Raw genomic sequence first — 16,295 nt, forward strand, 5'->3', positions numbered from 1 at the left:
TATATATAATATAAAATAATCTCTCTTCTTTATAATAACTTTACACATTTACAATTCATGATTATTTAATTGTAAGCTGTAGAAATTATGAGATTTATAGCATAACAGATTAAATGAGAAGTAAATTTTTACTTTTCACTGCACATTAGCTAAACAGCGAGATTTGCGACATCGACATAAGCTGCAATTTGTTTTCAATGAATGCGACTATAGCAATCGCGGCATCCCCAATGCAGAAATTAGCATAGCCAATTTATGTTGGTCTATAAATAACATGTTTATCGTTATAATTTATGTGCATCGCGATGCGCCCTATCGACATTTACGCGAGCCGAGTTTTAGGTCAGAAAGAGATGAATGTGTTTTACTTTTAGCATTGTTGTGTAGAAACACATATATTAATATTTTGATTGCGTTTTGAATCTTTCAATAATCTGAATTAATATTTAAAAAAATATAAAATTGCTAATCGCGCGCGATTCTTATAGGAATACATTTTTTTTTATAAAAATAATATATTAATTATGTTTGGTTGATACTCTCTTGATTTCTGATGTGCCAAATTAAATAGAGAACCAAGAATGTAATCGTATTAGTAGTTCATAAAATAAATAGTTATTTTAATGAAATTGTAAAATATATAGCTCAAATTTATCAATATGAAAATCGAGAATAAAGATAAAATCGCAATACATTACTTTTTCGCTATGCATCAGCAATTGATAAAATCAAATGTTAATTAACATTTTATACATAAATCTTATTTATGAATTAAATATATAAATTACATAATTTTATATAAATTTGACAACATGTCATATAAACTATAAAATATTTTTCATGTATGTGAATACATATTATGATACACACACAATAACATTTTCATAAATATTATTCGCTCTGTTATATAATGTAGATTTTTAAATATATATTTATTATTTTGATTGTGGTAGGCTTCTACTAAACTCTCTTGAGAGATAAGATAAAATACGTGTTCTGTCGGAAAGTTCATAAATGGAGTCTCGTATGAGTTCTATCCTCCTTTATGGCAGACACCTACAGAAAGTTATACTAGATTTGCTGTCAAGTTAGAACGCTCTTGTTCGGGAAGCGATCTGTCGCATCTATCAGGAATATGCCGTGAGTTCGCGTATAATGGCCAAAAAGACTTGGTTAACTGCAAAATTGTGTCGTGGTCTCTCGTGGAATTGCGTTGACTCGCGTTTACGCACAATCGATGCATTTTCATCCCCCGATTCGCCTCTACGTGTTCGTAATTGCACACGCGATTTCGGTATACGTGCACAAGCGCGTACATGAATACATTCGCAGATTCGGAAAATGCAAAAGAGAAGATCATATATAGAGAGGCGGAGATGACGCGTGGATCGGAGTTCTCCTCTCTCTCTCTCTCCCTCTCTCTCTCTCTCTCTCTCTCTCACGTGTGAATGCGAGCGATGCGAGCGGAATAGAAGCGTACGATATGCGGCCATTTGCATACATATAGGGTCATTATAAATATACAGACTCCCTACAGCCGTGTCTCTCCATCGTCCAGCCCATCAGGAGCAGAGGCCGCTCACAAACTGTCCGATTGCTCCGCTTATCCGTTATTGCGCTCACCGCCTTTGCTGTCACTAGCTCCGCGCTTCGGGACGTTTCCAGGTCTCGACGGTCGTTCCGGTTCTGAACAAGCGTTTTTCATGGATATTATAGCAGCTTCGGTACCTCTCCGCGCGAAACATATCCGGTGAGATTGCACGATACACTGGCTGAAGTGTTAATTACGGCGTTATCGCCGCCAGAAGTCACGTTGTTTATTGTACATTTCTTTGTGGATTCTACGGCAACACCATTGTGGAATGTTGTGGACGGTATTCGTTTCAAGTACTCTTGGAGAACCGTCAGATATCAATACACACAAAAGTCAAATAGATGGCCACAATTATTTTACGATTATTTGTTAATATAGAATCACACGATTGTGAATTATCTTTGTTAATAATTTCTAGCAATGCAAATAAGAACAAAACGAAGAATGCAAAATAAAGAAAAGTTAATATTTTTTAAAACAATTGTTGAAATGTGACAAGTCCTTGTTATGTCGAATAAATAAAAAAGAATTCGTAGATATATTGCGCTTCGATACGGATGATTCGGCATTCTCCATTGTATCGATGTGCTAGAGCGTATCCGATTATAGTAGAGAAAATATTTTGGCAATGCGCACAAGTGTAAACACACATGTTGATTGTGCGGCTAACGCATCGCACACGATAGATACGTCGATCTCGATTATCTGCAACTCGACAAAGTCGATAAGGGCGCTTCATGCAAAAGCGATAAGTGCGAATCGCTTTGGTCGCTTCGGCACGGAAAAAAAGAATTACAAATCGATAGCAAGCGGATTTAACGACACGCGGCATACGTGTGACATGTGAAAGGTCTCTTAATGGTGCGTCTACTTCCGCATATTATCGCAGCCTTTGGGAGCCACGGAAAAATATTAAGATATAAATTTTTTTCTTATAATTAAATACTTTTTTTTATAATTAATAAACATTTCAATATAAAAATAATTCTATAAAGAAAGTATTTAGTCTATAAAAAGAATAAATAGCAAGTAGTTACCTTTGAAGCAGCGGCAAATTTACGTTACCTTTTACACAAGTAACGCTTCAAAGTTTACTTTATTTTAGTTTTAACAAACTTTCTTCATCTTGACTTTCATAATTTCTAGATGAGTTAATTACCGTCTACTTGTGTACGCTTCTAGCAGATCTTGATTCGCTTTTGATTTACTTGCGCAATTTGATAATTTAAAATGGTTACGTATATGCATACGTAAATATTTTATATTGATGCCATCGATAACTATGGGCTCTTCCTCGTGTGCCAATACTTTCAATCCCCATTTTGAATGAGCGAATGTTGATATCTGCGTTTGACGTGCCACATTTAATGTCATATAATTTTCATATGTGACTGAGATCAGTCGAACACAATCGAACATCAGTCAGTCAATCTTTATCTTTTTATTCATATTTTGTAATTGTAGCGCTAATACATAGAATTTTAACGTCTGTTATTTAATCTAATCAATTATACATATATTAAAAGCTTTTTTTATAAATATGCTTTTTATAATATTGAACCTAATATATATGTATATATTAGTTAAAAATTTCAGACGCGGCATACGTGTGACATGTGAAAGGTCTCTTAATGGTGCGTCTACTTCCGCATATTATCGCAGCCTTTGGGAGCCACGGAAAAATATCTCGACGCTAAGGTACGACCGTAATCTTCCACCAACGGCTGCGTCATAACGCGGGATGCTGCTAAGAGCGCGCTGCGCGGGTGCATCCTATTAACATATTCACCAGCAACGAGTAGTAAACTCTTTTCTCCGCGTACGCGGGCACGAAACGGCGCTATAAATGGTACGTTGATGGGTTTGCGCCGAGCGTCAACGCTTGCGCCCCGAGAGTTAGGGGTAGATGCGCATTACAAATGCTAATGGGGAGCGCATAGTAGATGTTCCACATAGAATACATTACCGTCTCGTTCCTCAGTCATTAGCCGCGAAAATACGAAATTTCCTGGGCGCAATGTGTATACCATATCTGTCATGCCCGCGAGCCTGCTCGTTGATGGCGACCCAATGGGAAACTGTCGACCGCGAGAACTGTGAATTATAAATGAGTTGCAAATCGTATTTAAAGTTCTTATAATTGTTGACTTTAATCGATTTTTGTCCCTATGTTTTTCTTTTATTATTCAATAGCAATGAAAACTAGATTAGTGATAGTAATTTGATATGAAAAATGAATATTTTATATCAAAACTAGATCTATTCAAATTTATATATGTACGTAAAAATTATTTAATTAAGTCTGTTTGATAAATAAGAGCAAACGTTTCATGACAATTCATACACCGTTATATGTCACTTTGGTAATTACGTCGCAGAACACGGAAGCTAATCAAATCTAGTGCTATGAGCGCAGCTAAATACATACTATTATTATTCTATTTGTGTTATGCAGTAGTTATAGAGCGGCTATTTCGACCACAAATGCGAACGGTTCGTAAATGTTCTATACACAAAATATAATTTATAACTTGTTCAGTAATTATTAATTTTAAAAAGACAAAATTTCTGAAAGCACGGTCAGTAAATGCTGTGAGATTGCTCGATGGTTGATGAGAATTTATCGATAAATTAATTACAGATATATATGTGATTCCTTCCATGACGATAACCGCCAGCAATTTTTAATTAACACGTGCGACAAAGGGAGCCAAATGACCAGTACTGATCGATTCATCGGCACTCTAACCACATGCCTTTGATTATATTCTTCTTTTAATGAACTAGAATAGCACTAAAGAGAAAAATATTCATATTATCTTCCTAGACTTTTATAACAAAATAAAGAAATTTATTTATAATTTTAAAAAGTTTCTTTTTAAATACCGTTTCTTTTATATCAAGAAATATAGAATTATACTGACGTTATACTAAAATATAGATAAGGATAAATAGAATATAGATAAAGGATAAAGAGAATAAAATAAATTTTAATTCTATTTGAATTATGTTTTCTTTTTGTAATAAATTATTTGTTTGTATCTTGTTTTTATATAAAGTAATAATATATATGTATATATAATAAACAAAATAATACTTTTAAAATATTGCACTAATTAATAATTTTAGTAGAAGCACTGAACATTCTTTAAATTTATTAAGATACATGAAAATTAATGATGAATGATATTGAAAATGAATTTGAATAATATTTTGTACATAGAAAACTCGTTGCATAAAATTATCTACGATTAATCTGTGTGCTAAATTTCTTATATATTTACATAGAAGAATATAACATATAATATAAATAATTATCTACTTTCCGATACAATAACTCTAGAATTGAGCGTAATAAAAAATATAGAAAATTCGTGTCGTTTTAGAAGGATACAAAACCGGATTGAGCGTCAATAGACGATAGATATACGTGACAACATCAGCAACGGAAGCAACGATAACTGTTCCCGCACGAGAAACGGCGCTCTGCGCGCCCTCGGTCTCGAGATCGTCTGACCTACCCTCTCTTCCACCACCTCGAACGAACGAAGGAACGAGCCAGACTCCCACCCTCTACCACCCACTCGCCCCTCCAGCCTGACAGATCACCCCTCCAGTTACCACCGCCGCCGCTGCCGCCGCCGTCGTCGCCGCCGCCGCCGCGATACATTGCGATACAGGGTTCTTGTCTCCACGTTACCTACCCTACGTGCAGGAACAGCGCTCCACCAAATCCATAGCCCATTACACACCAGGCTACGAGACACCGCGTCGCACCAGTACCCCCGCGCATATATCCGCCTGTTCATCCGCCATTATCATTTTTTACCCGCCAGTTGTAACTCGCGCCGAGACACTTTTTCCGTCACTGTCACGCGCCAACACTTATATACGATTGCCGGCCGCATAAACACAACCTGTATACTAGGACGCACGCGTACAAACAACCACGCATACGAACGGTACGCGCCCCCATCGTTCTCCGGCACCCCGCTCGAGAAACCTTGTCAAACGAAAAAGGCGTTCGCGAAAGTGACATTTTTTGACAGTGCATGACGGCAAGTTCGACGATTGTGACAGGTGCTTTGTGGTGTATTTTTAAGTGATTCTTCTAGTGCAAGGTAACGTGAAATTGTTCTAGAAACACACGCCATCGAGTTAAAATCCGTCCGCAAAATAGTGCTCGTGTCCGTCGGTCGAGCATCTTCTATGGCCTAGCGAGAAATACCAGAGTTTCTGAGATTTCTAGTGATACTAATAATTGCAGTGTCAATTTTAAGTTTATACTTTGCTATCGTTTCCGAACTCTTACGATGTTTAATTATCGTAGAATTTATTTGCGTTAAAAAATAGATTACAAGATTCTATGTAGATATCTTTTTGGCTGATGAATAATTTCGGAAATCATTTGTTTTTTATTCTCGAAAATTCAACAACAAACGTTGATTGATATCTGGTTTGTGCCTATCAAGGTAAAAGGATATTTTGAAACAGCTGCGACAAACCCTAGATAATTCGATTGACAGTATAAGCGCGCACCTGATACCCTACGCAGTCTCTCGTACATCTCAACTTCTTCTCATCATTTAATCGATTTACTCACCGAATCATGTTCTACCCTTTTGTCTTGATTATTCGCTCGCACATTTCGCCGCAAGACAATTAAATTTCTAAACGCACAAACAACGAAGTTTGTTCAATTTCGACATTTTATTTTACAAGTAAAAAACGATCTTTATAAGCAGACGCTTGTTCATCGTTCTATCATCGCTTCGGTATTAACATAATATAAATAAGTGCTGGCTTAACATTTCTGGAATTTATGCGTTTGCGACGCACAGGGCTTACTTAAAATTCACGGCATCGAGATTTCATGAAAACTTTGGGGCACGACGTCGACAACGAGACGCAGGGTAAAAGTAGTTGAAGTCAAGCTAGTACGAGCCACGTGAAACTGGTCGCTATTTCGCCGGGCCGCACGGATCCTGCAGGCTTGAAAGCCCCTGGTTTCCCGCGCACAGCAAGAGCGAAGCACACACAACCACCCCAACCAACCAACCGACGAGTCGACCCACCGCCACCAACTCCTACACACAACAACTCAACGAAGCATCCCCCACTCTGAATCGCACAACAGCCTGAGCGGAAGTGCTAGTCAGTCGGCGAGCGACCTTCCAACATTACGGGTTAGGTTCCCTCTTTTTCCACCCGTCGTGTCTTTAATCTCATTTGTACGATCGCGAGGACCGGCCGCTTTGTTTGATTTACCCGTGGAGGAAGGAGAGAAAGTCGCCGCAAATACGGGTGTTAATCCTCGTACAAAAATCCGAAGTATCCGCCGCATTTTATTTCGTATCTTGTTCGCGCGGCAATAAAATTCAATCACAGATTTCTATGATTCATGGTTGTCACACCTAAGAGATATCTAGGAAAGTATTAGAAAGAGAAAACAAAGAAGGTGCTGTTTGAACGATCAAGTGATTACCGTTCTTCCAGGTGTGCGTGTGACCGCGAACTTCGTATCTTTCCCTGCAACGTATTTGTAAGCGAAAGTCTTCATGCGACGCATGCAGCTACGAGTGTTGTTCACCACAGTCTATTCATCATCTGGAAGATTTTAATAAATTAACGAAATATACAGTTGCAAATTACCCGATATACTTATAGTAGAGACGTATGCTGCAGTATTTTGAATTATAAAGCAAAACACGTGTTTTATGACTTGTATTGCCGAAACAATTGACATCGGACATTTCTTATAGATCGTTGAAAAGTTGAAAGTTAAACGCATGCTCTGCCGACTAATAGAAAAGATATCATCAGTTTATCGGTTTATACAATGCAATGAAACGTGTTCAATTGTACATTACAATTACCATAACAATTATATCCGTGTATTAATTAAATTTTAAAGCTCATCTAATTTAGTATTTAATAATTGCTTATGCGATAATTTGTCTTAGGTATTTGCTTCGGTAAATACAAAGAAAAAGAAAAGTAATTTAAGAACAAAAAATATTGTGGACTTTTCTAATCGAGGTGACGTATTTTATACATAAAAACAAATATATCTGCGATTCGCGTTTATACCGGCATTCAAAGAGATTGACAGCATCTTATCCGAGTCGACCACGTGGTCGTCGAAGTGAGCTCGACTGCGCCAAGAGTATGCGGTAAACACATTCCACGAGAACGGGATTCGGTAGAACTCAGCATATTTCTCAAAAACCTCCCTAGGAAATTGTGACAAACATAAAGAAAAGTTTTTGACAAAATCACATCGCTTTGTGGTGAACAACGCAATCAGTGTTAGTAACATAACATTAACAAAGCTCGAAAACTGGAAGCATCGATAGCTGCAAACATATTTATTAAAACTCATCTTTTTCTCGTAACATACAAGACTGTAGCAGAAACTGTGATTTTTTACTGATTTGTTTAAAATCAGCAGCTCTTTACGTGCGTCAGTGTTGTGATCAAGAAATAGAGTCGAAGTGAAGCATTCAGGCTTTCTTTGTTGATTTTCATCGCCTGATCCAAGAAAATTTGAAACAGATTGAAAATCAACGTCCGCCACGCACAAGTCTAAAGTTGATCACCCCGAGTAAACAGCAAAGTAGCAAAATCCCGCCCGCAGGCAAGCGTGAGCTTAAAGAGGCCCAGGTTGAGGTCGTTCAGCCCGGCTCAACGATCAACGTCAACAGGACGTATCAACAAGCCCCTCAACAAGGAGGGTGGGTGCAGTGGTGCAGTGGTTGCCGGAGAGCCAGCGAGCTTGGGGTGGCCTCGTCCACAGGCGCCTTGGCACCGAGCGCACCGGGCCCCGGGGCTGCGGTGGTGGGTTGCCTGGTTGGGGTGTACCCGTGTTCTCCCTCCTCCACGGGGCCCAGGGGCCCCCTAAATCATCATCTCCAGGCTATTCCAAACCAACAACAGCCGATCGGCTGCCGTGCCTGTTGCTGCGTGCATAGCAATCACCAGCCAACTTCGGTCCAACTTACCAGTCAGCGGGGCGGTCTATCGCTGAGGGTAGCGAGGGTGGCGTCCACCACCTCCGTCCGAGCCGCCCCCTACGCCCAACCCCAGCACCAGGGGCTGGGGCAGGAGTGCAGGTAATAATAAATCATTAAACATATATCGTAGCTTCACTTCGACACGTATATTACTCCTTACTACTACTACTACTACCATCACTAGTACCACTACCACTACTTCTACCTCTACTACTACCACCACTACTACCACTACTAGTGCTACTGCTACGCTTCTACTCTGCTCGTCGTCGTTGTCGGCAGTGTACTTGACAAAAATAATATAATAAAAGTAACGATCTATGCGCGTAGTAGCACGCCGAAATTAAGAAAAAATATAAAAAAATACACCGTTGATGGAGTAAAGAAAGTTACCCAAAACAAAAAACGCACGAAAAAGGTGTAGGGAGGAGACGGGGGCATTGGGTGGAGGTGGTGCGCACATCCTCGGCAGCCCGATGCTGTTCGTCCCGTTCACGGTACCCACCTTCCCTGCGACGCATCATCAGACGACTCATCCTGCGCATCAGTCACATCATCAACAACTGCAGGCCAACACCCAGAATCCGGTGCAGCAGCCGCAGCAGCTCACGCAGCTGAATCAGCTGAGTCATCTGAATCATCAGGGCATCGTACCGGCGACGACCAATCAGCCGACTGTACACAGCACCAGCTGTTCGCCGCAGCAGCAAGCAACGACACCGAATAAGGTAAAAGATTGCTCGATTGCTTGTTGCGACTGTGTGCAAAAGAAATTTTACAAAAGTATCGAAACATTGCATTGCTCGGGAAATACATTTTATAGGTTATTGAGACTCGGCAATCATAATAATACTGTTTTGTTAAATTTTGCTCACATATGCGTTAATTGTATTAGACACGCCAATGTGTTAGCAGAAGAGCTATTATAGGGCGTTATCGCATAGATAATGAAATCATGGCTGATTATCGTACATAATGTGATTATCTTCACATAAGTAGGTCCGCGAACAAAATACGCTTGATTTTAAAGCTTCCACATAGTTTGCTCTAATGCAATGAAATACATTCAAATAATATCAATGATAGTTTCAATATACCTTGTTATTATATTAACCAATATTATTATTGATAAAACTGATTGCATAATTTATAAAAAATAATGCTAATGTAAGATATATAACTTATTAGTAATAATAATTAAGAAGTATTGCAAATCTCAATATCAATGTTAATGCCATTTATCATCGCGTGTTATTAAAATCTTCATAATTAAAACAGAAAAATATTTAATATTTTTTTATATATTGAAATAAAAATTAAAATTTCTCTTTCTTAGTTAAAATTTATCAAAATAAAGTAACGTTAATAAAATAACTACTTACAATTAAATATATTGCTATATATGCAGATATATTCTTAATTTTCTTTCATCTAAAAAATTTTAATCTATTAAACAAAAAAGATAAAAAAATTTTTAATTATATTACACGTCACGTTCAACTGTGAGACAAGATATAATAGTGCAAACGTGATATATTTAATATAGATGATCACGTTTTATCAGCAATGTCTATTACATTAATACAAAATTAAAATATTAAATATGAGAAATCATGTCATTCGTGTTTTAATCGTTTAATATTCGAAAAATGTGCAACATGTAGACATTAGCGTAAATTTTCTAAATGTACCGTATATGAAATGGGCCAAATGTTCCGATGAAAATAATGCAATATCCGTGTCGCGTTTAATATCGCTCGTAATATCAGTATTACGATACAAGTTTTCAAAGCACATTAATAGATATTTATTAACATTGGAGCCGACAGCCATGATCTATAATCTATATGTGTATAACGAGGAGGATTTCCTCTCTCTGGCCGTTTTACGTATCCGAACGACTTCTTTTTTACCGGTATCGCCCATGGTGTCAGGATTGTTTCTTTATTTTTCTCGCTCGCGCTTCCTCGCAGCTATGCGCTTTTATTATCCTGGCGTAGATTCAAGTCAATTTTCTTTAGCAAGCCATAACTTGCCGGAAGATTCTCTCGGAGAAGCATGGCGGCCGATGTGCTATAGTACGAACAAGACATCACGGGGTTGGCAGCAGGAACACGGTTTAATTCTTGAAGTCTGGCAATCCACGGGTGGTGCTTCCTTTTCCGGGAGTCCGTCTCTGTGTAGCACAGTTTGAAAAGATTCCCGATCCTTCTCCTGCTTTTGGCGCCATCACGATAAGAAGAAAATATGTATCGCGATTTCGTGTAAATTATCAATTATAATTCGCCGGACACTGAGAATTATTACAAAGTACAGACCTCTTCTTAGATAAAATAATATTATATTAATTTATATCATTGATTATATTTTTATCTCTAAACATTATAATTTTTTTTATATTAATATTAATTTTACAAATATAGAATTGTAAATATTTTAAAAAAATATGAATTAAAAATTTGTTAATGTTAAATTTATTAGTTGATTTAAATGAAGCATACATTAAAAGAAATTTCTACGCTTAAAAAAAATTTTTCTGAGAAAAGATTTCTTTTCTCAGAATTTGTTTCAGCGATGTAGAAAGATTAATAGATCCCAAATCAGTGAAAATGTCTACTATATTTAACACATGCTATGTGAAACGTTTGATCAATAAACGATGTGTGAAGTGACTCTTACGTCACTCTATGTTTACTGCGTTGAATATACTACACATCTATTTCCATTATGCTGCAAACATATAAATACGCGTCGCGTAGTACACGTGAAAATGTCGCTGACTTAATATACGTAGCGAAGCCTTCCACACACGTATTATTACGGGCAACGTTTACGCATTATACGTCTATGTACTATGTAATTTACGTAGCAGTGACATATACTCTGTTGTATACATATACATGCGTTATATATGCAAGTTACGACATCTGTATGTATTACAAATTCAAAGTGTCTACACGTGACTGTAAAATGTGTACATATTCTCTGTATACATCGTTTCTTGAACTACACGTATAAATTTCTATAAGCTAGAATTTCTGAATGTGCTCGAAAGAGATGTAAAATGTTATTTCTTTTCATATAGACATGATTTTTATTTCAAAAAATTCAAATGCCTTATTTGAATTTGTTGTGCATTGTTTTTATTTTACTTTTAAATTAATCATACGATGACAATTTTCTGTTTCTCAATCCTACGATTTCATTGCTTTACATGAAAAGTACAAGCAAAATAAATAAAGCAGAAGACATATTAAACTGAGATCTACATTTATGCATAAATTATATATTATCTCTTCTTCTTAGCTTTTAATAATTTGATATTAAACGGCATTTAAATGTGTAAGCATAATTATCGGTATCAAAAGAAAATTCGTAGAAAAGTATCTTTGCAAAATAAGCGGAAGACGCTTTCTCGTGCAATAAAAGGTTACAACTTCGTAGGTAGGCCTTTACGGAAGACCAAAGTATGAAGAAGCAATGAGGGGGAGAGAGAATGAGGGAAAATACCAGAATTTCTAAAGCGAAGGAAATAGCTGCTATCCAGGTGGGTGGGCACGGGAGGCAGGAAGACTTTGAGAGTTGTTCGCGTAACTTTATTAATTAAAGGCCGTTAGTCCTTGTTGCTCGATACACCTTATATAGCCGCCACGGTCATGGTTCTCTCATACAAAGAACAAGCTTTCCCGTCCCTTTTCCTCTCTCTGCTTCTTGGCGCCTCCGTCAACGTGCTTATCCGCGTATTGATCATCGTTACTGTTCACGGTAATAAATATTATTTTGTGTGTGTGTTATATTCCTTTTCATGTGTTATCGCTTTCTTTTTGCATGCATAAACAATCTTTTTTAGTATATTTTAATCTCTTCTTTTCTTAGCCTGGCATAATAATTCAAAATATGTAATAACGTATTAAATTTTCGCTCACGAGTAATGATAAATGGCAGAACTATATGTCATAATTAATAAACAAAGTAAGTTGTTAAATAATTATTTTTTAGATAGTAATGTCGATAATTTAGGAATATTAATTACAACTTTGTATAAACAATTATCAAACTTTTATATTTAAACCTTCCAGTTTAAGTTATATAAGTATCATCTTATTAATTAAATTATTGATTCCTGATAAGTACACTTCATTATGCTAGTAAGCTGGAAAATTAATAAGAAACTTTAGGAAAGCAAACTCATTAAGTACGTTACTAGATGTTATTATCAAAAAATAATATGCAAAAATATAAATAAAAATAACTGCATCTTTGACATTTTTAGTTAATCATACTGTTAAATTATTTTTTGGTTAGTGGCATTTTTATTTTCTATTTGTTGCCGTACAGAAAAAAAGAAATATTAGGCTGTGCATATTATTTTAAGCTACATATCTTTGGTTTTCTTTTTTCTTTACCTGTACAATCGAATTATATAGTTATATTGTTCTACGTTGTCATGATTCAATGTAATATCGCGTGTCCACAAGGTGTTAAACTGAGAGATAAGTACTGAGCGTTATCGAAGGTGCTTTCCATAGCACAGCAAAGAAAAAGGCGACTCATTCGCGCCACTTCATCTTCTCATGTCCTTCGCATTGCCTGCCTCCGACTCCACAGCTCCGACATTCATCATCGTCACCATCTATCGCCGTTTTTCGCGCAAAGAAAATATCCCACGATCCCACGATATCGCGCTATACGTGAATTCTTGCTATCCTATGTGTCATTTTCCTGCCGACTTTTATTAGCACCGTTGGGCGGAAAATATCGTGCAGAAAGATAATTATGAGTTGGCCAGCAAACGCAATGAAAAGAGTAACAAAGACGCACCCGACAGAAGATAATCGGTCGGTACTTGTCATAATTACAAAATTGCTTTCCGCGTGGTAAAAATGTGTTGCGGCAAAGAAGGAGCAGAATGAACTCATTATGAGTGGTATATACGTCGAACCGTGTGCCTGCCTGCCTACCTGTCCCCGAGGAGATAACATGAGGAGGGGACACGGATGGAGGGTGCTAGTAAAGCCGGTGTGCCGGCTGAGTGGGACATTCGCGAGGGTAGTGTGCGGGGGTGGCCTCGTGTTTTCAAGGGAAAGCGACGCGGAGGTTACCGGTGATGGCTAGGGGGTGCGCCGCACGGGGAGAAGATCAAAGTACTGGAGATGATTTCATTACGACGCGCCACTCGTCTACTACGTTGAAATATCAAAAGAGTGGCGGTCTCACACAAGTATGGCAGTCGGCGACGCGGTCCGGCGCGCGCGCGGAACTTTTCTGCACAATGCTCTCTTCTTACCGGGTTAAAGAGACTGGCGAAGCGCACGAAGTAGAGGAAAGGTAATACAATGCTAAGAAAAAGTCGGAGAGCGCGCAGGAGGCAACCTTTCGCATTTCTGATTTCAAACTCGGTTCTATTTACTCAGAGGGAGGAATATTATTAACTCAAGCTGCCGTCTATTGTCGAATAAACTCGGCCGTTGCAGGGTGCGAACAAATATCGAAACTTGTTGCTCTATTTTATTTAAAAACTTTAGATTGATGTATCGTCAATAAGCACTGTCATATAGAAATCAATTATTACGTGAGCTGTTTACATATTTATTGATTTGTTGTGGGAAACTAAATTTAATATCTTTAATGGATTAATATAGGTATTTTTCTTCAAAGATAGTAAAAGTTAATTAAATAAAAATTTGGCTTATAAAAAAATAAAAGACATTTAGACATTATTATATCAAGCAATTTCTTTGTGCAAATGTAATTTATTTATCTAACAAATCTAATTTATTTATCTTATGATTGAAGAGAATATAGAATTTGCGGTAAACATATGACAATATTTGTATTGTTTGTTATTTTGCATATACGCTTTTTGTATAGAATCTATGTTGAAATATAAGAAAAAAAGAATATCCAATTTTCACACACACGCAATAATACAAATCGCAAAAAAAAAATACAAATTTGTAGAGAAAACGGCTGAGTTTATTGTAAATTAATATGTGCAACATTTTATTATAAATTGTTAATTATATATTTCATCTTAAATTATTTCAATTATTATCAGAAAGATTTGATCAGAAATTTTAAATATACGATATGTCGGAACTCGATTAAATTGCTTTCGCCTTGTTTTTAATTATATTGAACTCGAAACTCGTTAAACCCGGCGCACCTTTGACCGGTAGAATAAATTTTACAAGCCTTTGTATTTTTAATGTCCCTGTTTCGACCTTCCATCCATTCGCCGTTTATCGCGCCCTATCTCGCACGCAGTTTAACGACGAGCGCGGAGAAAATCAGAATCGCGTTCGATTTTGCCTGCGAGATGCGCCGCGCAATTTTTTATGATTTCAATACGCGGTAATATTTTCAGATCGATGTGCAAAGTCATTTAGAGCTTTCTCTCTTTCTCTCCCTCACCCGCGCGATCGCGTGTGCGAGGCGAAGGATACACTGGCCGGATGAGCCAGTAATTAAAACGAAATTCGTAAAAAAGAAGGGCCGCGCACGGACCGTAATGCATACAACATAATGGATACAACGCACAGCGGGGGCCATCATAAAATTTTACAAATGAGCGTGTGCCCAAGCGGCGCGGCTTACGTAGAGCGCGGACGCGGGGGAGCAGAAATAAAAAGGAAAAAAAAAAAAGCAATGTGCACCAAAAGCAGGGGCAAAAGCCACGCCGAATAGCACTACGCCGCGCGTTGGCGGTGCTTGCCCTTTCTCCGCTTCCTCTATTTCCTCTTTGCATCTCCGGGACGGTGGCACTCCCGCGTACCGCGGATACAAACAAACAGCAGCGGGTCATACAGACAAAGTAACAAATGCCGGACATTTACATTTAGCAGCGAGGGTTCAGCCATACCGAGAGGCCCCTCCCCTACTCATCCCCTACCTCCGTCACCAACCTCTCCCGCGTTCTTTTTGACGATGTTTCTCTTTCTTTCGTTCACCAATCCAATCCGCGTTCTCCTCCCTCTTCGCTCATGCTCCCGCACATGGATCGTTTGTATCCGGTAACGAGGGCACACGTGTACGTGATTTATATTATGTACAGCTCTCGTGCACAGCCCACAGTTAGCTTCGCGTCCCGGGCTTCTCGCCACTTGCAAATTTTCCGCTTTTAAATATTAATTTCGATGTAATCGATGGTACTTTTATCGCACGCCTCAATGCTAATTCTCGTGTTATTGCCCGTACCGTTCTGACAGTACCTTACTGTAAAACAATCCTTGTACAAGCGCTAACCCGTATATATAAAGCAACACGTCGCAATCAAGTTTGCATGTCCGATTAAAAAAATTTTTCAAAAGACTCAAATCGTCAAATTTTAATATAAGCAAACATATTACTTCGTTAAACATATCGCCTTTTGAAAAATAGATTACAGGAATGAGGTTACATTGATGTATGTAAATATATGTATACAGTCTAATTTGACTGCACTAATCTTGTCTGGGATAAGTTAATAACGGTTTATTCGCTCCAATAACTCCTAACGTTTGTACGTGACTTTCATAAAAGACGATATCATCGCGTGAAACTGATCAGTAGAAGCTTTATATACATAGGGCGCGGCGTCTGACAGGAAACGTCGAACTGACCTCGATTTTCGAAATTTAAATCAACGATCTTTCAAGAAAAAAAAGCAACAAATAGTTGAAATGTCGAAAAAACAAAATTATGATATA

The 16,295-nt window shown here is 37.8% G+C and overlaps 1 protein-coding gene across 1 annotated transcript in view; it reads left to right on the forward strand.

Annotated features, from left to right (window-relative positions):
- The first annotated feature begins 1,135 nt into the window (after positions 1-1,135).
- LOC115241454 overlaps positions 1,136-16,295 on the forward strand; it is a 197,381-nt gene continuing 182,221 nt past the window's right edge. Inside the window, exons 1-4 of the mRNA XM_029817221.1 lie at positions 1,136-1,140; positions 1,508-1,750; positions 8,095-8,706; positions 9,026-9,335. Of these exons, the coding sequence (XP_029673081.1) occupies positions 1,136-1,140; positions 1,508-1,750; positions 8,095-8,706; positions 9,026-9,335 (1,170 nt within the window). The remainder of the gene's footprint in view (positions 1,141-1,507; positions 1,751-8,094; positions 8,707-9,025; positions 9,336-16,295) is intronic.

This window comes from Formica exsecta, unplaced genomic scaffold (assembly GCF_003651465.1).
Source record: "Formica exsecta isolate Colony F162 unplaced genomic scaffold, ASM365146v1 scaffold489, whole genome shotgun sequence".
NCBI lineage: Eukaryota > Metazoa > Arthropoda > Insecta > Hymenoptera > Formicidae > Formica > Formica exsecta.